Below are 24,901 nucleotides of genomic sequence, written 5' to 3' on the forward strand. Positions count from 1 at the left end.
GGTGATCTGACATTATGTTGCTTTTACAGCCTGTTTTCTCCTCCCAATTATTTTATATGCAATAGAACCACTTAACACCACTTGAACTTTTCATAACACTTCAACTCTTTCTTTGAATATAATTGTTATGGTGTCATAATCCCTCTGTCAGGATACACCTGTTCTGTGTGTCCAGTATATATAATTGGTGCCAGTGATGCCATACTAGCTTTTATTTTCCTCACTATGCTCTCAGCCAGCATACTGTTTGGCTGCCTTCTCAGGTCAATGTGTTGGTTGGGTTTATTGAGGAATTGTCGGAAGCTCCACGTTTTGAAGAACTATCTTGCTTTATATGAACATTCATTGCATAGGAAGAGGTGCTCGGCATACCTGTCGGGCCAGAGCCCTGCCCTTAGGACTATGGACTCTAAACAAGAAGGCACTGGGCATTGCTCCTTCTTCTTGGCCTATACTTAGAGCTTGGTGTTCTAGGAGGTAGAACATCTTGGTTCTCTACTTCTGAAGATTTGGATTACTTCTACTTCTTCCAGTCAGGGCAAAGTCTACATGTTTCCTCTAGCCTAGCTAAAGAAGTATTTCTCTCTGGCTTGGTCACAGTAGACCCTCATTCAGCTCAACCATTGTGGTAGCCTTTTGTTGTGCTTGGGTCCAAGGTTCTATACTAGCAGCTGTTACCTGTATCTGTCCTCCCTGGGCAATTATTGAGCCTTCCTACAGACAACCCAAAGGGCTGGTTTGTACCTACATTCAGGTCCTCTCGGACGGATGGTAGTTTCCATCTGCTTTGTCAGAAAGTCCCACCTGGTTCTGTTCAGCCATCTTTGTAGGAGCCTGATTTGTCCTGATTGTAATTGCCACTTGTGGAGCTTTTCAAGTTCTAAATACGAGTGAGAAACTTGCATTTACCATCTGTCCATCAACCACATGAACACCGCAATACATTCTGAACTCGTAGAGAAAGGGAGTATATGAAATGCAAACAAAATTCCTCTCCACTTTTAGACTTTAGTTCTGATGTATCGTCTACCAGTTTTATGTTTACATGTCATGACAATGCTGACCAATGTACTTCCTTGTTGTTGCTTGGTTACTCAGAATGGGAAAGAAGTATGACCTGGGAATTTACATTGTTTGATGTAGCTGGTTGTACAATGAGTCACCTATCTCCGCTTAATGTTACAGTATATCAGCTCAGAGATTTTCCAGTCATCTGCAATGCATGATAATTACGTAACATTCACCATTAGTCACATCACATATATTTGTCTTGATTTTATCTATGACTGTGTGTTTTGTAAATAAATTTAATTTAGCTTATCCTTCCACGCAATTTTGTGATAGAGGTGTGTGTGTGTGTGTGTGTGTGTGTGTGTGTGTGTGTGTGTGTGTGTGAGAGGTATGTGTGTGTGTGATTGTTTTGTTTTTTATTCCACCCTGCATGATCTTCGGCCTTAACATTTTATCTGAAGTTTTCTACATTTAAAAAAGGAAATTAAAAAGGGTCACGTGACCTTCCCTGGTCTTATCAATCTTGCTTTGCACTGACCTGTGGGAGTATTTTGGGGAACCCAGCACATCGCTGTAGTAACAACACTTATTTATTTGTAAATAAAAAGTTTAGGGAAAAAAAAATTTCCGTTTCGGCCTGACTTTAACTGCTTGAAGACCAGGTGTTTAGATCCCCTACCTGGCCAGGCCATTTTTCAGTGTTCAGCGCTGCGGTACTTTGACTGACGTTTATTCCGTCACGCAACGCTGTACTGAAATGAATTTTATACCATTTTTTAATGATTGTATTTTTAAGATTTGGAACCACTTTGGAACATGCATGTTCTAACAACAAAGGGCTGGTTTACACCACAATGCACTGTGTATCCACCTCCAGTATGGCTGTAACTAAGCTGTGCTCAGCTCTGTAAGCTGTTAAAGAAAAAAACCATTGTGAAAAAGCCATTTGCTGATATCAAGTTGAATTATGAAAGTAAAACTCCCAAAAAAGTAAAAAATGCCCTGTAGTCCAGATATGTATTAATTCAAATGTACATAATAGGGATACACTGATACCGTTTTTTCGGTATCGAGTAAAAGTACAGATATTTATTTATTTTATTTATTACTGTACTGGTGCCGTGTGCCCCGATTATCGGGAAGTCTGGTGGCGGATCATGACCCGTCACCCGCCTTCTTGATTGCCTGTGACGCCGGTGTTCTAGTGAAAGAATACCGGTTTCACTGGCTGAGGCTGCCTGGCTTTGTGACTAATCAGGAAGCTGTAATTCCAAAAGATGTCACCAGCACTCCAAAAGTAGATTCAATATATTTTAATAAATCAGGAAGCTGGGCGGCGAGTCATGAGATGCTCTCCGGCTTCCTGATTGGTCCGGAAGCCAGGCTGTCTAACAACAAGGAAAGCCGGCTTACTTGCCAATCAGGAAGCTGGGCGGCACGTCATGACCCAGCTTCCTGATTGGCTAGGAAACTGGCTTCACTTGTTGCTAGGCAGCTAGGCTTCCTGACCAATTGGGAAGCTGGGACGCAGGTCATGACGTGCCGCCTGGCTTCCTGACTGGTTAGAAAGCCAGGTTGCCTAGCAACAAGTGAAGCCAGCTAGCCAATCAGGAAGCCGGTCATAGCCCACCTCCCGGCTTCCTGACTGGAAAGGAAGCTGGCTCAATGCTCCCTCGGCACTGCCGGTCAGAAGGAGTTCTCCCTCTGACCGGATGTTCTGGTATCGGAGCATTTGGGTGAGTACGAGTACTCTCCCAAATTATTATTATTATTATTCAGGATTTATATAGCGCCAACAGTTTGCACAGTGCTTTACAATATAAGGAAGACATTACAGTCGCAATACAATTAAGACAAGATGGTAAGGAGGGCCCTGCCCGTGAGGGCTTACAATCTAAAAGGGAGGGGGAAAGTAAGTGTGATGGTGGGTCTGGAGCATGAATAGGGGAAGGTGACTGCACAGTGGCGATCTGATCCCGAATCCTGATCCCGAATTGTATCTATTTTTTGTTTTTGAGTGGCAATGTCCTGGGCAGTCAGCGAGTTAGTAGGTGGTGGCGGTGGGGCACATAGTAGAGAGTTAAAAGTGGAAAAGAGTTGATGAGGTTTGGATGAGAGTGTGTTAATGAGAGTAACAAAAGAAGTCTGTTTGGCAGCACGGAGGAAGGAATTATATTTTTGGAGGACAGCTTTATACAAGGTGACATCTTGCGGAGATCTAGTTTTTGCCACATTGTCGTTCAAGAGCGCGACTACCGTGTTTCCCCGAAAATAAGACACTGTCTTATATTTTATTTGGCTCAAAAAAACACACTAGGTCTTATTTTCGGGGTAGGTCTTATTTTTCTTTTTAATGTACAACAATCTACACTTATTCATGTACAAAAATATGGTGATCAGGAGGGGATAGGATTCCCACTCCACCTCCTTTCTGTCCTTTGGATCTGGGTGAGTGCGTCCAATCTAGGCCACCATGGGAGAGGGCAGCAGGGGAGGCAGAGTCGGATTCCTGAAGCCAGGTTTCAGTAACAGCAAGCATGTTAAAGGAATTGGAGATAAGATCATGGACAGCAGTGAGTTTATTACAGACAGAGCGGGCATTCCAGAGGGCACATGAGAAGGAAGGACCGATTGTAGGAAGCAGGGGAATCGAAATCAGGGTGCGTGGATTGCAGCTGCTGCCAGAGGAAAGGCAGTGCTGGTTAGGAGGGTGAGTATTAGAAAAGAGAGGGCCTGGATTGGGAGAAATATCCCCTGAAGTCAGTAGAAGCAGAAGGCTGAGTGAAGTCAGATGAGAGCGAGTTTTATATGAGCACACATGCCCTAGTGTCTTGGAGGTAACCCTAGTATGTGTATTCAGAATGAGCAGGAGGTGATGAGTGCAGTAATAGGGAGAGGGTAGGAGAGATCTGCACTGATACCGATACTAGTATCGGTATTGGTACATCCCTAGTACATAAATATTACAGATGGGTAGACATGTTCTTTTGATGGTGAAGTGGCAGAGCAGGACAAGGCCCTCTGCTTGCTGTGTGTGGCTGCTTTCTGGGGGAAAGTGGGCTGAAAAGAATGAATCCCCTGACAATTGTATACACAGGTACCTTCTTAAATATAGGATATCTGTATAAGACATACAGGAATAAACAGTCTGAAGATGTATGGGTCCAATAAAGAATAGCCAGATGTATTCTTGTTCCTCACTGGCTAGCAGAAAGCCTTTATCAGCATTGGAGTGGTAGTGAGTGGGTGAGCCACATTGCAACCGTTTTCATTACAACCTGCACACAGTCTTGTACAATTATATTATTTATCATTGGCATTTATATAGCGCTGACAATTTACACAGCACTTTACATAGTGGACATGCACATGAGTCCCCGCCCCCGAGGAGCTTACAATCTAAGGTCCATATCATACATACAGGGCCGATTTAGACAGCAGCCAATTCACCTACCAGCATGTCTTTGAAGTGTGGGAGGAAACCGGAGTACCTGAAGGCAACCCATGTAAGTACAGGGAAAACATTCAAACTCCTTGCAGATAGTGACCTGGCCGGGATTAGAACCAGGGACCCCCAGTGCTGCAAGGCAAGAGCACTAACCACTACTAATTAGGGATGCGCACATACTAGATTCCGATACTGAGTATTTGGGTGAGTACTTGTACTCACCCAAATGCTCAGATACTTGCCTCCGATATTGGAACTTCCGGTCAGAGGGAGAACTTCCTCTGACCAGCAGTGCCAAAGGAGCATGGAGCTGGCCTCCTTTCCAGTCAGGAAGCTGGGAGGTGGGTCATGACCCGCCTCCCGGCTTCCTGATTAGTTAGGAAGCCAAGCTGCCTACCAACAAGTGAAGCTAGCCTCCTTTCCAATCAGGGAGGCAGGTCATGTCTCGCCGCCCAGCTTCCCGATAGGTCAGGAAGCCGGGCAGTCTTGGCAATTGAAGTCGGTATTCTTTCGCTAGATCACAGGCCATGATCCGCTATCCAACCTCCTGATCATCGGGGCACATGGCACCGGTACTCGGTATCGGCAAGTACCGGAAAAAATAAATATTGGTGCTCCATACGAAAAAACTGTATCGGTTCATCCGTATTACTAATTCTAAATGGGAAAGTGATTTTTAGATCTTTTTAAAAGCTCTGAATGTAGAAATAGAAATATACGGGGTGCACTATGCGTGGGTACTTACAAAGATGTGTGCTGTACTGATGCCTGACTGCTGGAACGATGAATACATTTTATTTCTGTTCTCTCTGGTATTTTGTTTGTAAACTTTGTCCCTGCATGCCACCAGGAATGATAGACATTTGATTACCTGGTGCTAACTTTTCTCAACAGTTACCACGGAAACTCGGGGGAGGTTGGTTGCTACGTTGCTCCGCGACCACTAAGTAAAGACAGTAACTACTTTGAGGTGAGTGATTCACAGACAGGAGTCGAGTCCGCTGTAAGTTACTCTTCTTTTTCTTCTTCTGTTCCTTCAGAAAATGTGAATGTTTGATTGTACAGAATCCATTTAGCTGGGAATTGTATTTCATAATTCTTTCCAGTATAGAAATGAGATGGTGTACACTAGTCTGTAGTATTCCTCTATAGGGTGATGTATGTAAATGTATTATCTTCTGCAGCTGCTTTACAATTACGATGAGGCGTAGTCACTAATCCACAATTGCCTACAATAACAAAAGTTTTATAAAAACAACAAAAAAGTACACCACAAAGACTTTTTTGTTTTTATAAAACTTTTTTATTGGAATTTTTTCACAAACAAATCATGGAGATTACATATATCTTTTTATTACAGAGATACATCACTTATAGGTTCCTAAACGAGACACTTAATTAATATCTATCTACTTTGATCACATAGGACAGTGGTCCCCAACCCCCGGACCTGCACTTAATACAATATATAAAAAAAAATGAAAAGGAATTCAGTGTCTAAGGGCTTGTTCACACCAATTGTGATGCGTTCCAGAGTGGCAGCTGCTGGAACGCACCACAATCGCTCACAAAACTTCCCCCTGCGTTCTGGGGCGTGGCAGTGCATTGAATTCAATGGCACTGCTTCGCCTTCCCGCCGCAGTGCGATCGGGAAGTGTGGCAAAACATTGCCTGCGTTCCATTCCACTGCAAACACAAAAAATAGCGCAAGCAGCATTGCAGTGGAACAGAACGCAGGCAATATTTTGCCACGCATCCGATCGCACTACGGGAGGTGGCTGCAGTGCCTTTGACTTCAATGCACCGCAACGCCCCCTCCCACCCCTGAACTCAGCGGGAAGATTTGTGAGTGATTGCTGTGCGTTCCAGCAGCTACCGCTCTGGAAAGCACCGTAATTTGTGTGAACAAGCCCTAAGGGCCCAGTCCCACCATAAGGAGTGCGTGCCAGTGCGTTCAGCCTCTGGAATGCAACCCGGCGGCTCACTTTGTTTTGGGGCAGGAGGGGGGTGGTGGTTCATTGAACTCAATGGTACTGAAGCCTCGCCCCCAATAGACATTTAAATGTTTTCAAGCCGCAAATGAGCACTGTGGACAAATTCATCCTAAAGTTGAAGCAGAAGCACTAAAGTTGTGGAGGGCTGGTTCACACCACAAAGTCTGCGTTTCCAGAGGGATCAGCATCTGGAACGCACTGGAATGCAAGCTGACCGACTCCCTCACTGAGCGGGCATGGCAGTGCATTGAAGTCAATGGCACCGCAGCCACGCAGTGCAATCGCCCGTACCAGAACGTGTGACACAGTGCCTGTGTTCCTGTCCAGTGCAAATAGTGCTTGTAGCATTTTTGCAGATCGCACTGGACCAGAACGCAGGCACTAATGTGCCTGCATTCCGGGTGCAGGTGATCGCACTGTGGGCGGGGGACGTGGCTGCAATGCCATTGACTTGAACGCAGGGAGCCGTCTGGCTTGCCTTCCAGAGGCCGAACGCTCTGGAACCGCAGACTTTGTGGTGTGAACCGGCCCTTAGGGTGTGCTCAGCTCACCCTGCTCCCCCTTCCCAGAGCTCATGCTCTGTGTTTAGAGATTGGAAGACTGATGGTCACTGCTGGAAGGTGGAGCAGGGTGAGCTGAGCTGCCTGAGATGATGACCTCAGAATGACTTCAGTGCTGCTGCTATGAATTCTGAGGATGACTTTCTCCACAGTGTTTGTAACTACAGAGGTCACTGAGGGCCTGTTTTATAGCTCATTAACAGTTTAAGAATCTGTAAATACTTCAGTTTCTATAGCCTTAAGCACAGGTTCACTTTAAGGGGTAGCTGTAAGTTATGCTCAGTGAAGACTTGCATTTTGGGTTTCTGTTATAAGGTTTTAGTGTAGATTTCATGAGAATTTAATAATTTGTGATGGGTATCATTGACCTTATCCAGAAACCTTCATTAATTATTGTGGCGTTTGTCAAAGAACCAGAAACAACTTGGCTTAGTATATTTGATTATATTAGGATTATATATCCTTAGAACAGAACACCAACTTCTGATTTTCTTACACTTGTGTTAGGTGGATGTTCTAAATAGCTATTATAAGTGTGAAGCCCTTTAATAGCTGCCCAGCCTCAATGTGTATTTTAAATTCTATGTTTGGGTGATTTATGATAAAAAAAAGCACATCCCTAATTGATTTCACCAAGGGGCATGCTTATAAAGCCGTGAATATTACATTCACCAAACATGCATTGCAGGTGAAAATTCCAGGTTCATGTGTGATTCAGCAGCAGTGAATGTTTTGTGTGAGTCACATTTACTGCTTTATAAATATACACCCAAGTGAGACTGAATTATTTATTAATTATTGGTATTTATATAGTGCCAACACATTCACATCAGTCCCTGCCCTCAAGGAGCTTACAATCTAAAGTCCTATCTTGCATGCATACATAAATACAGGGCCAATTAACCTACCAGCATGTCTTTGGAGTGTGGGAGGAAACCCACACAAGCATCGGAGAACATGCAAACTCCATGCAGATAGTGTCCTGACCAGTATATTAACCTGAGAACCCTCAGTGCTGCATGTTGGAAGTGCTGCCCACAAAAGAGATGAATAACCGTTTGTTTTTCTCCATACCTTATGTAATGTCTGCTTATCCCTCTAGGTGTCTATTGTGGACCGTGGTGTTCGAGGGACAATCGCTGTTGGACTGGTGCCACAGTATTACAGTCTGGATCACCAGCCAGGGTGGCTGCCAGATTCTGTGGCCTACCATGCAGATGATGGAAAGTGAGTCATGTTAAATGACAAAATCTGAAGAAAATCAAGAACTGTTTATTACTCCAAATGTAGTCTTTTGTATCTTGCACCGAATGGCTTAAGAAGTGTGGAACCTTCAATCATAGCTTAACCTGTATGGAAGAGGGGGAGGGGAAAACTTTCCCTAGGCATAAAGAGTGCTAGATATTCTGTTACATGCAGTGACGCATGTTTTATCAGCTTGACATACATTGTTGTGGGTATATGTGAGCTAGTTGAAGGACAGAGGAGTACGGCCATAATAAAGTGTCTTGGGAAGCTCTGTCCTGTCGTTCTTGTTTGCGGAGTACAGCCAGGCTTCCTGCCTTTTGATTTCTTCAGAACAATGGAGTGGAAACGTGTCTATTTTTACATCAAACTAAAATAGAAAACATAATTCTTAAACTGTACCTGCCACTTGCAAAGAAATGTATACGTTGAATGTATGAACAGATCACACGTATGATAACATTACTAGGATTCTAGCTATGTTAGATACATGGGAATATATGATGGTTCACTTACACTAGAACACCTTTCCATGCATTTCAACAGATCTGTGTTTACAGAAATGCTCTGCATACCAACAGCAGCATGTACATAAGGAAAGTCTGCTAACGTTTGCTTAAAGCAAACCTGTGCGTTGTCCATTCTGAGAAAAACGGCTTTCGTTTTTTTTGGTTTAACCCGATACCCCCATCCCAAGCAGCATGTGTTTTGTCTTTCCCTCTTATCTCCTACTACTACATTCAGCTCCCAGACCTGAACCCAGTTGTTGGGATATGGAGACTTGTGACGGTTTGTCATTGAGCTCTACAGATTCTTGGTCCTGTGGTTTTTTGTTTTTTTGTGTGGTGAAATTTGAGTGGCACACAAAACCTGAGGGCATAGCAAAGCAGTATATGACATCCATGACTGTTGTCCCAAATGGTGATCGGAGTCGCCTCTCCATAATGTTTAGGTTGTAAAAAAGCTGTGTATATCCCTTTAGAGACAGCCCAGTTCCATCATGGATCAGAAATAGTCAGTGGTGACTGGATTGTAAATGGCTATAAACACCAGGTCTTCCTTATTTATAGTAACCTGTTATGTAGAGGTACACAACTTGTGGGTGCAGTATGCAGACCTTGTTGCCAGCTTAAAAAATGCAGGTAAAAGCACAGACAAATCCAAGTATATTAAATGTTTACGTCCAGTGTTGATTGATTTACTTGCAATGTCCTTTTAAACTTGCTGGGAAATTTGACTACTCCAAAAGAGTCAATGCCCCAGCACAGCCCTTTCCCTCTTTCATGTCATAGCCATCTGCTCTTCTGGGAGTTTCTATTTACTCTCTGTGCTGGCCTAGCTCCTCTGCCCATTACCAGTAACGGTATTGGTGCCAATACTGCCCATTTTCGCGAGTACCCATACTTGTGAAAATGCCCCGATACTAAAAGTCGACGCCAGCCCTTTAAATGTTTAAATGAACTTGCCTGCTGTAAGGTCCCGTGTTTGCTGGGGACCTCATGGCACCCTTCTGGGCACTTCTGCCTTTTGTAGTTCTCTATAGCTGGTGGTATTCTGCATTGCTGGGATTTGTAGTCCCTCTGCAGCTTGGAGTCAGGGCTCGGTCCCAACTGCAGAGTTTGCAGTTGGGACCGAGCCCTGGCACTTCATCACTGTCCTAAAATCATTAATTTTGTATTTGTTTTAGAAAAACTGTCAGTAAAAAAAAAAGGTATTGGTATGGGCGAGTACTTGAGGAAAAGTATTGGTACTCGTACTCAGTCTGGAAAAAGTGGTATTGGTGCATTCCTACTGTAGAGTGTTACGGCTCTGAGGCTGCTGACCTCACATTCAAGATGGCGGCACCCAGCAGACGTTTCCGGGCTTTTGAATGTCCACAAAAGGGGGAGGTTTTTATAGGTACATGACATAAAAACAATACATGTGCAAGTAATCTTATGGGAAGATTTTTGTTGAAATGAATGGTCTGGTGACAGTAAAAAAAATCTGAGACCCTAATAGATGGCCAAATTTTCCTATAGTAGATATGTTTAAATCAGGGCTAGGCATGAACAGGTGACCAGTGACAAGCTCATTCTCTACAATCCTTACATGATTTACTGGAACTTTACATGGCTCCAGAGACTGATCATATTAAAGTCTTTTTCCCATAGTTCTCAGGGTAACGGGAGGACACAAACTAGCGTCCTCCCGTTACCCTAGGCTCAGTACAGCTCGCGGTATACTGAGACGCCGCAGCTGAACCGGATCCCGACAATTGTGCCGGTATCCGCCCAGCTGCGTGACAGCTGGCTCTGCCAATCTAAAGGCAGAGCCAGCTGTACCCGCCCCCTCCCCCGTCCGTTCCACCAGTCAGCGCTGGCGGATCGGAGCGGGAAGGGGGGAATCCAGCCGTGACGGGATCGAGAGGTGAGCGAATGCCGGTATGTGTTCGCTCACCTCCCGATCTACTGAGCCGACCTGTGACAGTCTCATTGTCACAGGACAGCTAGAACCTATGAGGTGAGTGAAAAGCACTCACCTCATAGTTCTCCTTTTAACTCTGATTTTTTTTTTAGGTTGTATAATGGGCGAACAAAAGGCCGGCAGTTTGGAACAAAGTGCAGTTCAGGGGACCGAATTGGTTGTGGCATAGAACCCAGCTCTTTCCACGTCCAAACTGCTCAGATTTTTTTCACCAAGAATGGGAAACGGGTAAGCAAGAGACATCCAGTTATCCTCCTTTTATATGTGGTGATGACCAGTTGTTGTAGTGTTTTAATCTGTCTTGCAGGTTGGCAGCACTGTGATGCCATTATCTCCTGATGGTCTGTTCCCAGCAGTGGGCATGCACTCTCTAGGGGAGGAAGTTCGTCTTCATCTTAACGCAGAGCTTAGTGAGGATGATGACAGCATCATGATGGTGGACAGTTACGAGGATGAATGGGGCAGGCTGCATGATGTTAGAGTATCTGGCACTGTAAGGCTCTTGTCTTGCCTTTTTATTGACTTCTTCTTCTGTTCTTGTGTGAGTGCATCTTCGCCTCTCATCTTCATTTCGTGTTCTTGTCTGCAGCTCCTGGAATATGTTGGAAAGGGTAAAAGTATTATAGATGTGGGTCTGGCCCAGGCTCGACGCTCTCTTAGCACTCGCAGTCATTACTTTGAAGTGGAGATTGTGGACCCAGGAGAGAAGTGTTATATAGCTCTGGGACTTGCAAGAAAGGTATGACTCTTTCTATCGGGCTATTACCTATCACATTTGGATGCATGTGTTGACTGTTCCATGTTGTTTAAGAAAAAATGAACAATGTTTCAGCAAGAGGAGTACAGGATTTCAAGGGTGACTATCATGGAGCCTTTTTTCTCCTTTTTTTTTTTTTTTTTTTTTTTTTTTGTTACTGGTTGACTCCACTAAGGTTTTCTGTGTTTTTTTTTCTTTTGTATGGACAGGACAGGGTTTAATAATCCTCCAGGTCTTAACTGCTGTGTGGGACCAGCAGCTTAAATGCACCACGTTTTGGTGGCGGTTACATAAAATCTGTAGGGATAGATGGAGAATTTTCTTTAATGGAGAACTATGGGGTCAGGGCTTTTCCCCATAGTTCTCCTTAGGGTAATGGGAGGACACAAACTAGCGTCCTCCCGTCACCCTAAGCTCAGTATACCGCGAGCTGTAGCTCTGAGACGGCGCAGCTGAAGCGGATCCCAACAATTATGTTTGGATCCGTCCAGCTGCGTGAGTGACAGCTGGCTCTTCCTATCTAGAGGCAGAGCCATCTGTACCCGCCCCCTCCCCCATCCGTTACGCCGGTCAGCGCTGGAGGATCGGAGCGTGGAGGGGGGAATCCAGCCCCTCCCCCTGTCACGGCAGAGAGCTGTGACAGGATCGAGAGGTGAAAAGCACTCACCTCATAGTTCTCTAAGTGCAACGCCAAACTAAACTAAATTTGCATTTGTAATACTTGTTTACAGTTTTTTATAAAAGATTTGTTGTTCTGTACAGTCTTTATAAGTGCAAATTTTCCATATAACGCCACTGGATATGCGCATATTTCCTTAGCGTGTAATTCACTTTCCTGGTTCAGTAATTGAAGTACGTTTCCTGTGTCACCTCTCTGCTGCTACTCGACTGTGATTCCGCATCACCTCTGCTCAGTGAGCAGGTAGAGGATTTAGGAAGTATCATTTCCATTGCCTGGATTTTTATTTTTAAGGGCATTGTGAATGGAGGATTTTTCTTTGAGTAGATTTCTTTCTTCAGCATTTTGAAGACATTGTAAAAATATATATTTAGTTTATTCAGTAAAACGGTGCAAGGAGCTACCGTTAAGTTGTAGAACAGATAGTATTCTAATGCAGAAAGTGAATTCTGTGGACCACTGCTGTTTGCACTGTTTATGGAATATGACTGTAAATGGGATACGTCCTGTATCTTCTTCACACCGGTCCTTGTTAATCATATTGTTTGAGGAAATAACTAGCTTAGAATAGGCTCAATTTACACCAGAGGAAGGATATTTATTTCAATCATATAACTGTCATTTTCAGATCTCATTGGCCTCTGCTGGAAATAACTAACTACATTTAAAAAAAAAAAAAATCAGTATCCTTATGCTGGTGTTACAGGTTTGTGAATTGAGCCCCAACATGTATTCACCAGTAGAAAATAAAGTTTGTTTTAAAATTCAGCTTTATACTTTTACTGTCCCAACTGTCATTCTCCAGTGCAGGCCTGAAATAAGTTGCTGTATAGCAGCCTACAGTCCAGCTGGTTTTCCCCTCAAACACTTGTCCGAGCTATAGTGTGAAGTGCAGGCATCTAGTGCTGCCAGCAAGTACCTGAAGGGCATCGATCAAAACTGGAGCAGACAGAATCTGGTCAATTGCCCATGGCAGCCAATCAGCTTCTCTCCTTTATTTTCAAAGCTTAACTGAACAAACTGAAGAGAGAAGTTGATTGGTGCCATGGGTGTCTGCTCCAGGATTGATAACCCCCCCGTTTGGATCTTAGACTCAGGCTTTACTTATTTAGGGTATTTTTATTATTAAGGACAGCTTCTTTTCTATGGTGTATGGGGTTTTAGCATGCTGTACAGAGTCAGCAAGTCTCTCTCACCACTGGCCATTGCTACTTTTTATATCTCTGCACTTTACTTTTAAAAACAGATAATCTTTACCCTGCAAAATTTTATGTGAGCAGCTTTCGACAGGGATTCAACTCATCAGTTCAGGTTTTAAAAAAAAAAAAAAAACGCTCACAAGGTATGTCCACTGTCCCCATTGCTATTCGCTCGTTTAATTTGTTGCTATGGTGAGATACTCCAAGAGCATCCAACATATCCACACTCAACCAAGGCATATAAAAAGGGCTTTTCTGTCTCATTCCTTGAGGGACACAGGAATTCAGAGACTCCTCCTCTTCTTCAGACTTGGATTATGCTGCCACCTACAGGACGATTTGGGCAATGGCAAACAGATTTGTGGGCCAGCCAAGTATAACCCCTCCTACTGCTATCGTCATTTAGTCTTCTGCAAGTGTCCTAGGAAGATGGACACCTTTTCTCTGCACCGTGAAGAAAAATCTAGTCCTTTTTTATACGTCAAGATTTTTTTTTTTCTTAAATCATGAATCCTGCTACTTGTTGCTGAGCTGGTCTATAAATGCAGCTATCCAGATTGGACTTTCCTTAGCTTGACTTTGGAGAGCTGTACCCAGACCCCACTGGACTAGATGTTGTGAAGCTTGCTTGGAATGCTTTGGCACTGGGCTAATTTTACATGTATTACAGCCATATAACATTTGTTTTTTTGTTTCCCCCCACAGGATTACCCAAAGAACAGACACCCCGGGTGGAGTCGTGGATCTGTGGCTTATCATGCAGGTAAAAATGTTTCCGTCATGGAAAAAGGTGCCTGATGTCAGTGCATTGATAATTATTTTGGCTATGCAAACTGGGGAAAGCGGGGAATTCTGGGAAATATCTCGACATTGAAGTTGCTGAGAGAGAGAAGAACCAGCACGTGTATTGCCTTGCCAACAACTAAAACAGTTCTAGGTGACTTTGGTCTATGTCGACGTATGTGCAGGGTCTGTGGCTTTACTGCTTCTAACTCAGAAACAGAATATTTCTCTATTTTCCATTGAGGACATCGCTCTGAAGAAGTTTGAGATGTAACGTTATGCTGCTGCCTCCAGGAGAAATGGACACTAGGCAAAATAGTTAAGACTGTTACTTTAAAGATATAACCCCTCCTACCTCACGCCTGCCAGTTTTGCTTGGTGTCCTCAGGAGAATTGATGTCTCCCTATCTCCTGGTTTATTATTTGTCTATTTTTCTTTGAAGATTCTACTGCCAAGAGCTGCTAGTTGATTCAGACCAGATATGATTAAATCCTGGAGGTCTCTCTACTAGCTGACAACACTGAGATTCAGGCTGGATAAGTTAAATCCTGGAAGTTTCTTCAGTTGTCATTTCTGGTCTCAGTATTTATACTTTGTCCTGCAGTGTTCCTGTTCATCATTTAACAGTCAGGCCAGTGTTACCTGGGGATTTCTTTTATGTCCGAAACAGGGCCATAGAATTGTGAGTAAAAAAAAACCAAAACATTTTCCTTATATTTATAAGGTTGGGTGTTCTCCCTCGAAAAAATGGTACATGCATGAATCTATAACCAGCCTTTATAGCAGGGCAACATTGGGAAGGCTTACAACAATACTAAACACAAATTCCCCAGCCTCAACCTGCCAGCCAGCCTGCAACCAAACAAGTAGCCCTGTCAACAGTATGCGTTAAAATCAGAGGTTTTAGTTGCACAAACTTTTGGCCAAAAATATGTAGAAGCCCCAGCGTGCATATTTGGTTGCTGGGCCTCCAGTGCGTCCCTGCACCTTTATTAGCAGGAGTTGGCTACCTCCCAGGTACATCTGCATGTAATTTATCAACTTCATTAATATGCTCACACTTGGAGACTCGGATACATAGAGTTAGGACCACACTTTGCAGAGGTGCCTTGGCGCGGCAGTGGGGCTTCTACATATTTTTGGCCAAAAGTTTGTGCAACTAAAACCTCTGATTTTAACGCATACTGTTGACAGGGCTACTTGTTTGGTTGCAGGCTGGCTGGCAGGTTGAGGCGGGGGAATTTTTGTGTTTTTGTAATATGGGTGTTCTCCCTCTTTTATTTGACTTGGGCCGTGTGGCTTTTATACTCCTAATTTGTCAATGCTTTTATGTGGAGTTTGACTTTATTTACATTTTTCATTGTCTCAAAAAGGTCAGGACTTCCATTTGATGATGCCCACTTTTTTTATCTGCTGCGCATGTGTGAGCATGCATAGTCTGTTCCTCTAATTTCCTCAAAGGGGTGTAGTGCGTTTCTGTCAGAGGTGAAGGTGGATGGAGCGGTTTTGATTCTGCTTCCTTTGTTTATTTGCCCTCAATCTCATGCTGCTTATTGGGAAGAACAGAGAGATCCTGTTTTTTACTATTACGCAGCTATTCTTAGATTATTCTGCTGCCTGCAGCAGGCGGTTGTGGTACCTCCCATATTTTTCCTCAATTGGTCGGGTCCGTGGGTATTATTGTGTCCGAATCTGTCTGAGGCAGAATTGTCAGAAGAGACTGTCATTAGCAGGGCACTGTGTGAAAGCGGATTTTCATTTCTACTACCGTACTGGTTTTATTCTAAGACCTTATGGATGAAAATATGATTTTGGTTCTTACCTTAAAAACCTTTTCTCAGAATCCATTGAGGGACACGGCTCCCTCTCCTCACTTCCTTTCGAACTGCTTGCTACAACTGGCAGGTGTGAGGGGTTATGTCCTTAAAGTGGCAGGCTTTTAATTTTTTTTTTTTGCCCAGTGTTCCTTTCTCCTGGAGGCAGCAGCATAATCCTATATCTCAGAATTCTTTACAGCTGTGACCCTCAGGGGACTCTGAGAAAAGTATTTTGTGTCAAGAACAAAATCCTATTTTTCTGGCAGAGGAGCAGATCCCAGGTTTTTACTTATTTATTGGCAATAGCTGTATGCTTAACTGTACAAAATACTACAAGGTAATACATATAGCATGCATGTATGTGTGCAAAGCACTTTACGTTTTCATGTGTTGCTTTCCATACAGATGATGGAAAAATATTTCACGGCAGTGGTGTTGGGGATCCTTTTGGGCCTCGTTGTTATAAGGGTGATATAATGGGCTGTGGAATCATGTTTCCAAGGGATTATATCCTGGACAGTGAAGGTATGGATGAGCTTGCTTACCCTAGTGAATTGTCTTGTCAGCTGTACACAGATGAAACGCATTTCTTAATCCTTTCCTGCTATAGGAGAAAGTGATGACAGCAGCGACATGAAGGAATTGAGGCTACAGCCACGTGGCGTACGGAATGTCATGTATCTGTGGAGGGAACAGCAGCAGGAAGAGGATGGGGAAGAGGAGGAAGAGGAGGAGGACATTGAGAGGGATCATGAGGGCAGGAAAGTGGTGGTAAGTGACGGCTTATGCTTCAAAGGAAAAAATACTTTCTACATGGTGCTTCCGGAGAAACCAGTGACATTTGTGTTGTAGTGCTTCTTGCCCCAGCCCACCTAACAATCTTGTATTCATCTGTCCTGATCCAATGCGTTATCAGCTGTGCAGCTTGTTGTCACCACACAGTTGCTTCTCAAACCAAAGGAGCAGTAACCCTTTAATGTAACCCTGTCACCACCCCACAAAATAGTTAAAGATCCTTTAACATATCTAGTAAAATTAGACACTGACTACTTATGATTCCTCTACCCTGCTAGCCCAGTTTTGTTGTTTTTGTTTGTTTGTTTTGTTGTATTTTTAGGTCTTATATTGTTTAAAATTTTATTTTAACATCAAAAGTGTTGGAAGCTTTTTTTTTTTCTTTTTTACCCACACACCATGCAGCTAATCCCCTCCCTGTGCCCTGGCGTCACAAGTGCTGCCATCTTTGGAAGTCTTGCATGATCTCCAGTGATGGCCTAGAGGTTGTATGTGGGAGCATGTTTGCACATCCATTTATTACAGAAGACCAGTCATGTGGCTGCTGGTGGTCACATGACTGGTCTGTTTAATGCATTGATGGATTGTAATCTATGTAATGCCATTATAAATGTGCACTCGGCAAGCGCCTCACTGCTCATGGAAAGCAGGTAAGTGTTAAGTGAATATATTTAATGATTTGAATTTCAAATCGGTACTCTGCCATTTAGTAATTGCAGCTTGGAGGATTCAGGGTGCTGAAGTATAACATTGGGATTGGTTTTCTTCCCACCACAGGTTTTTTTCACAAGGAATGGAAAGATTATTGGCAAAAAGGAGTCCATTCTGCCTCAGGGCGGCTTCTATCCCACCATAGGAATGTTGAGCAGTGGAGAGAAGGTTAAAGTGGACCTGCATCCGCTAAGTGGGTGATCATGTGACCTCTGCGGGAGAACACACTGCATTCTTCAGTCATCTTCCCCTTCTACCAACCCTCTGGCCATGCACGATTTGCACGTGGGCTTGTGATAGTGCTTCTTCGTGTCTGGAAATGTGTCTCAGTGGCCCTTGCCTGTGATTGTTGCTGCCACACTTTTATGTTTTGGCATAGCAGGAGATGTGATGGGACCGGAAACAAGAGAGAATGTAGGGGGAACCAGATACTTTTCACGATTACAAAATGACTTCCTGTTCCCCAGTAGGAAGACTACCAGCTATATATGATGAATGTAGATTTGCCCTGTCCCTAGTCCTTGTATACCTGGCGTTCTGAACTATGGTGTCATTTAGCTGGATAATAGCAGCTAAAGTGGAACTGCGAGCAAAAGGTCTAAACTTGGAAGACAAATTATTTATCAGGTTTAAAAAGAAAAAAAAAGTAATATTAACTGCATATTGAGCTATTTGCCTGCAGTTCAAATGTAAGCCTGACAAAGCTGATTTAAAGATTGGTCCACCTTAAACTCATGGCTCAGGTTTTGGTCAAGTCAAGTGAACTTTGTCATTTGCTGGCTTGCCCTATCTCTGGGGACTTCGGCAGCAAGATCTCGCCACCATAGCCCTGGGCTCTGTTCTCACCGATTTTTGAAATGTCATTCTTCCTTCTACTGCAGTCATGATCCTGCTTTCCATTTACGCTGTACAGTAGATTGGAACTTGGGAGGCCCTTTTGTAATGTACGTGCAGGGACTCAGACCCGTATATCCGGGAGGCCCTTTTGTAATGTACGTGCAGGGACGCAGACCTGGAAATCCAGGGGGCCCTTTTTGTAATGTACGTGCAGGGACGCAGACCTGGAAATCCAGGGGGCCCGTTTGTAATGTACGTGCAGGGAAGTAGACCTGGAAATCCAGGGGGCCCTTTTTGTAATGTACGTGCAGGGACGCAGACCTGGAAATCCAGTGGGCCCGTTTGTAATGTACGTGCAGGGACGCAGACCTGGAAATCCAGGGGGCCCGTTTGTAATGTACGTGCAGGAAAGTAGACCTAGAAATCTAAGTGTACAAATCTCACTGTCGAAGAACAGAACTCTGCTGTGATTTAAAGGAAACCTGTCATGAGGGAACCATGGAAGCTTTTATTGCTCTCCTAAAAAATGTTGTGTGCCTCGCTGTCATGCTGACTTTCTTGCTTCAGTTCTCGGAGTCACTGATCTAGAACAAGAATGTTAAATAACTTTAATATTATTATCAGTCACTGACCTGCAGCATCAGCCAGGCAGCTAGGTGTTCGGCAGTGGCAGCCTTTGTAGTTGCTTCATTGACAGGTTTGCTATAGTTTTCCAGCATCAACCAACTACTGAAATATTGGTTTTGGGTGGACTAACCTGTTACGTCTGGGAAGAAGTTAGACAGTGAATAGCCCAGTAAGACGGGTGATCAGTGAGGCTCGTGTTTATATAGAATCACCCTCTCCATGCCCTGCCCCAACCACTAAATGGGACCACTGCCACCTATTTAGTGTAATCAATCTTCACTATGCTGCATAATCTTATGATTAATGGAATCGGAAGGCTCCATGTAGTATCCAAAGATTTCTGACCACTTCCAGTCAGTGCATATTTACTACAGAGCACTTCTCAAGTGTTCGCAGGGCTGGGTATATATTCCCTGTGCAGCTAGCTCATGGCACTTGACAATTGGAAGCTTCAGCTGGACAATTAACCTTTTTATTTTGTAAGCGCCTAAATATTTCATGGGACCTTTGTGTGTGCGGCCATTCTCTTTTTTTCTCCGACATCTAGGCGGTGGCAGCCAATGGTTGCTGACTGGCTGTGCTGAATATTTGGCACACATATAACCCTTTGTCACTGGCCAGCTTCAAGCTGTCTTGGTTAGCACTTATATCTACTCTTATCTTTTCCTGTGTTTACATGACAAGCTAGTCTCTTGTCTCTTCTAATTTGTATCTGAAAAGTATGAGAAACACACGTGATTGCTTATTTATATTTAATATGGCATAACTACCTCTATTTCTGCTGCTAATTCTCTTCTACCCTCATGTCCTGCTGATTATTGGCTTGGACTGCGCACACAGCTCTTGGCTTGTCTGGCATTGTTGGATATAGTCCTGCTTGGAATGGTCGTTCAATCCCTCATTACACTGGCCATTCGCACCGTGCAAACTTGCAGGTCTTGTGAAGTTTTGTGTTATCCTTGTATCTCTTACATATTCCTTTGCTTCATCAGTTGCCTCTTAATTATAATATATAAAGTCATGTGATCAATTCACTACATCATAGGGAGTATTTTAATTTGCCTCTGCGTCAGAACTCCCCTCCTGGATTCTATTTTTGGTGGAGATATGGAAATATTACATTTTTCAATGTCAGTTCTGTGGTGATTGGCAGAATTAGAATTTCACAAAGAACATCCTTATAACTTGCCGGCTCACAAGACTTGCGTGTATCTTCCCACGTAGGCTAACATAAAAGTTCTTGTTGCACTCCTTACCGGAAATCCCATACGATGGGGGGTGCTTGTAATGACTGTTTGGCACCGCTGTATGCATAGGATGATTGTGAATAATGTCACCAGCACACAGACGATCCTTTTAGAATCACCAAATGCTCATTTTATTGAACAAGTTGTCAGAATAGAAAAAAGTGCTTTCGGGACCTCGCAGGGTCCCTGCGAGGTCCCGAAAGCGCTGGTTTCTATGCCAACACTAAAATGAGCATTTGGTGATTCTAAAAGGATCTTCGGGGTGCTGGTGACATTCATTATCTTCCCACATAGTCTACCATGCAGTATCTACTGTAGAGGGGTCCATAAACATTGGCTGACCTTCCAGTCTACTGTCTATGTGGAATTCTCAGACTGTCCTGCACAACTGTTCTTAGAGAAGACCACCAGGGGGTGAAGCCAGGCCTCCCGAACACGCATTGTGCACCCTGAGCCGTGTGCAGACATAAGGACAGTCCAATCCTTCATGCACATCCAGCTTGTCTTTGTCTATGGCCAGTTTTGATCACAAATGGGAAGACATTTCACAGCAATGCACATTGTAAGTGACTTACAGATGCAAAAACATGGTGGGGATTGCGCTGAAATCAGAAAGTGCCCCTCTTTGTAATCTTTACCACAAGTGAGTCCTTACTTACACATTCTTGAGCTACTTTAGTAGACTTTTTCTTATTAATTTTTCTTATTAATATTTCAGAATATTCAGAAGAAATGGATATGTAGTAATGTTGTATATGCTATATTTAAAATTGCAGGTATCCATTTCAGAGTTTGCTTTACTATGCACTTTTCTGTTTCTCTTGGTGAAAAGTTCGGCCTGTATGTGGATGTACAGCGTGACTTCTCAGCCTGGGATGTGTACTGTAGGTGAGCAGCTCTGATGGCCTGTGTTCTCTTACAGCTTCTAGATGGTAAGATGCACATCTTCTGTCTTGCTGGGATACGTTCCATGTGGATATCGGATACATTAGGCATGTCTTGCTTTTGTCTAGCTCCATGCGGATGCATACACTGCAGTTAGATTTCTGTTTTATTACTTTTATGAAAGGTGTAGTGTGGACTGTGGCCAGGGATAGCCATCGTGTCAGCCTACACTTACTCTAGTAATGGTCAGTATAGTTACTATGGGGCTGTGTCTTGTGCACCCTGATCTCCTCCTCATTTCAATATTATGGTGGACGATATGTTAGCTGACCCCACCTTACAAGCAGGGACCCAACTGATGTGTAATAGAGAGCAGCTTATGAAAGGGAGAGACTGAATTCTAAGCGTGTAACACTTGTTCTTCAGTTCCAGACAGTATACTGCTCAGTAGCCAAGCTGTAGTACGTTTGTGCTCCATCACTTGGTGACTGCTGTGCTCTCGGCCCCCATGACAAGTTGTGTTCAACGAGTGTTTGAGGTTCATGGTTGGGACTTGTTCAGCTGTGACGTGTTGAAGAGGAAGGAGTGGACAAGCAGGAGTTGGATTCCTCGAACTGTGCATGTCATTAATAATAGTGATATGAGGTCATCATGGGCCAGCCTTAGTTTTTATAAAACTGATTCAGTTCTGAAATCCTATATTTTTGGATACAACTAATTCTCGGTGGAGATCTTCTTTTAATGCATTCAGGAACATTAAGACAAATCTCTATCTGCACATATCTGGAGTGTTGCACCTTCGACCAGCAGCCAGAAGACTCTACAACCAGATGTATGGGGCGTCCCAAAGCTGATACTAACACAGTTGTGATACATAATACACAGTAGCAGCTATTTATCGTGTGTGTTTTGCCTGCTCAGCTCCGAGGCTGCTAAATTTAGAACCCTTTTCAGGCCTATTTGCACTTGTCCATTTTCATGCAGAAAAATGTATGCATGGTGCTGCATGAAAATGCATTTTCAAGTAGAAATTCCATTCTTCCTGTGTGTCCGGTTCACATCTATAGGCTGCAGTTTAGTAGAAAAGGGAAGTGTGTGTGTGTGTGTGTGTGTGTGACCTCGCGTGTTTTGGCCCAAGGTTCTGCATGCATTTATGTGCAATGTTGTGGATTATTTAATCATTTTCTTCTGAATTAGGCAGAATTGGGGAGAAACATTCAGGCTCGGGATTTTCTAGGGCACAGTAGATGTATCACACAGATTTGTGCATTTTGAATGAGCTTGCCTAACACACAAATAGTGTTGTGTTTTTTAAATGTACTAAGCTGCATTGTATAGGGGTGAACCAGTGACATCATAAATGAATGGGGTTTCTACTTAAATGTTTTCTTTCCATGACATTGAGTCTGTTCACATGTCCCTGCAACTAAAATGCTGCAGAGGAGGATTACCACTAAGGACGTTCTTGGTGACAGCCATTAGAGGTGCTGATTTCTGCCTTATGAAATATGTCCATTATTTATATGACGGGTGTTGCCAGAACATGAAACCTTTTGTAGTTTGCTGTCACATCTACATTATAAGAGAAAGTCCACTTGCAGTAATCTCAGGGGCTGAATTTCACTAGTGCAGGAAGGAGGGAGGGAGTCTTGTTTCCCAACTGTCTATCTGCTGCTAATGCCAGCCATTTATTTTTTCCATGTAACCATTTGGTTTTGTTACGGTTCCACGGAATTGCACTAGAACATATCCCAATGTCTGTACATAATCAATCAATATACATGTTTATATACATATAATAAAAACACATCTCTTTTTATATGGCTGTCTTTTGACTACAACTCTGGGCTGGTGGTTGTTTTGGCAGGTCTTCCTCCCCCATGATAGCTAGGCTGAGACATTGGAAGAAGAGGCTGCTTCACGCTGCAGGCTGGTAGCTCACATGGGATGCAGTAAAGGAAGAACAAATCGTTCATCAGACTTCATACAGCATTGTCACTACTGCAGGAAGTGATCCTACAACATGATTGACAGGTAAGAAGCTGGGAGACTAAGTGCAACTGCTACATGCCACACAGGTAAATGGACACAATGAGTCTTGACTGGCACACAATATCCAGGTTAAAATAAGAAATTGCGTTGTCCTGATTGGTATCGCACTCTACTTCATTTAAGTACCATTTACCCGGGAGTATCCTCTCAATGTTGGAGGGGCTGCGGGCAACCTGGTCACCACCTTACACATTTGGTTGGAATGCCCCCTTCTGCGGAGCTTCTGGCATGTTATTCGCTCTCAAATTAAGCGAATTACAACAATTGACCTGCCTGACAACCCCATTTATCTGTTGTTCCACCTCCCCTCAACCACTATTGGTTATTATAGGAGGGTCCTGCCCCATCTTTTAGATGCAGCCAGGAGACGCCTTCCCTGATACTGGAAACAACCCAAGGTACCAGATAGGTCAGAGTGGATCTCACAAGTATGTTATTCAGGAGGCGGAGGAATGGGTTGTGAAGTGCCGAGGTAGATCTGACCGCTTCTACGCTAAGTGGGTGGTGTGGTTACACTATGTGTCTAACATACCATGACCTACACACTCTGGCCCGTTTGTCCTCTATTTGTGCCTTTGTGAACAACATTTTGAAAACTGAAAGTAAAGATTATACAAAAAAATAAATTGCCTGCCTACTTGTCCTTGAATTGCCTTGACTCATGCAGAAAGTGGCATTGCTACTTCACACATAGGGGAGTAATGGTAAGGAATGAAGTGCTACATGCATTGCTGCCCTTTCTCATCCAGCTCAGGTAAGAGCAGGCTTGAGTCTTGTCTGATTTATATAGTTAACTGTAATCTGTGAATGATGACCTGTGATTGTCTTCAGACTCGTGTAAGAATTCAAAGAAAAGCAAAAACTTAGCCTTGCAGTGTGGCTACCCTGCACTGCAAGGGTTAACTGCTTGTTTTGTCTTGGGGACTCCACTAAAGCGGATACATTTACCATATCCTCACACTGCTAGACCAGTCCCTGCAACCTTCTCCTCTGGGTGACTGCCACCAGCCTGAGGATCAGTGAGCACCCACTGCAAGGGTTGATTCCCTGCCCCCAGAGTTTTCTTTAACAATGCTTTAAACTTTTCCCCCTCGGGTTAGTTGGAAATAATTTACAGGTTAATAAAGTCCCGGTCATGGTATTTATTACAGGTTGCTTTTATTTTCTTTTACAGAAGATAGACAATTGATAAAATGTTCACCAAGATTGCATAGAAAATAAACATGATATCTCCCCTATAATATAACAAAAGCTCAAGTGCCTCTGGCAAGTTTATTACATATATTACAGATGCTATGTATATATTATAAATAATGAATATATTTCTCTGTATAAAGCTCCAGCACATCCTTGGCACATTTTATATTTATAACTTGCAAACCAAAAGCTATGAGAGAGATACCTACTATATTCAGGGAAAAGAACTTTGGCTGAACCCATCTCTACCCATTTGTATGATGACTGGCTGGTTCACTGTCAGCCCAAAATCATTGGACAGTTCAGTGACCTCTTCCCATAAAACAAATGCCTACATACTGACGGTTCTGGGAGCAAAATGTCCAAATTTCCACAGTAAAGTACAATGATCAGCTGCCATTGGTAACATCTTTCAATGGAGTCCCAGCTATTTGTGATTGGTTGCTATGGGAAACAACAAACTAGGTTCCCAGTAATGTGGCAGAACAGATGTCTACACTTGAATTTTATATGCCATCATTATAAAGAAAACCTTGGGTTAGAGCGGATTGAATATTGGATTTCCTATGTGACCTTCACCAGCGGGTATT

At 43.4% G+C, this 24,901-nt stretch overlaps 1 protein-coding gene across 1 annotated transcript in view; it reads left to right on the top strand.

The window, feature by feature from the left end:
- Positions 1–17,886, top strand: part of SPRYD3 (SPRY domain containing 3) — a 25,513-nt gene extending 7,627 nt beyond the window's left edge. Inside the window, exons 3-11 of the mRNA XM_018567468.1 lie at positions 5,354–5,429; positions 8,116–8,240; positions 10,817–10,952; positions 11,032–11,217; positions 11,314–11,463; positions 14,065–14,122; positions 16,366–16,485; positions 16,571–16,731; positions 17,533–17,886. Coding sequence (XP_018422970.1) covers positions 5,354–5,429; positions 8,116–8,240; positions 10,817–10,952; positions 11,032–11,217; positions 11,314–11,463; positions 14,065–14,122; positions 16,366–16,485; positions 16,571–16,731; positions 17,533–17,667 — 1,147 coding nt within the window. The 3' untranslated portion in view covers positions 17,668–17,886. The remainder of the gene's footprint in view (positions 1–5,353; positions 5,430–8,115; positions 8,241–10,816; positions 10,953–11,031; positions 11,218–11,313; positions 11,464–14,064; positions 14,123–16,365; positions 16,486–16,570; positions 16,732–17,532) is intronic.
- The last annotated feature ends 7,015 nt before the right edge of the window (positions 17,887–24,901 follow it).

The sequence above is a fragment of the Nanorana parkeri genome, unplaced genomic scaffold (genome assembly GCF_000935625.1).
Source record: "Nanorana parkeri isolate BGI_ZX_2015 unplaced genomic scaffold, ASM93562v1 scaffold1053, whole genome shotgun sequence".
NCBI lineage: Eukaryota > Metazoa > Chordata > Amphibia > Anura > Dicroglossidae > Nanorana > Nanorana parkeri.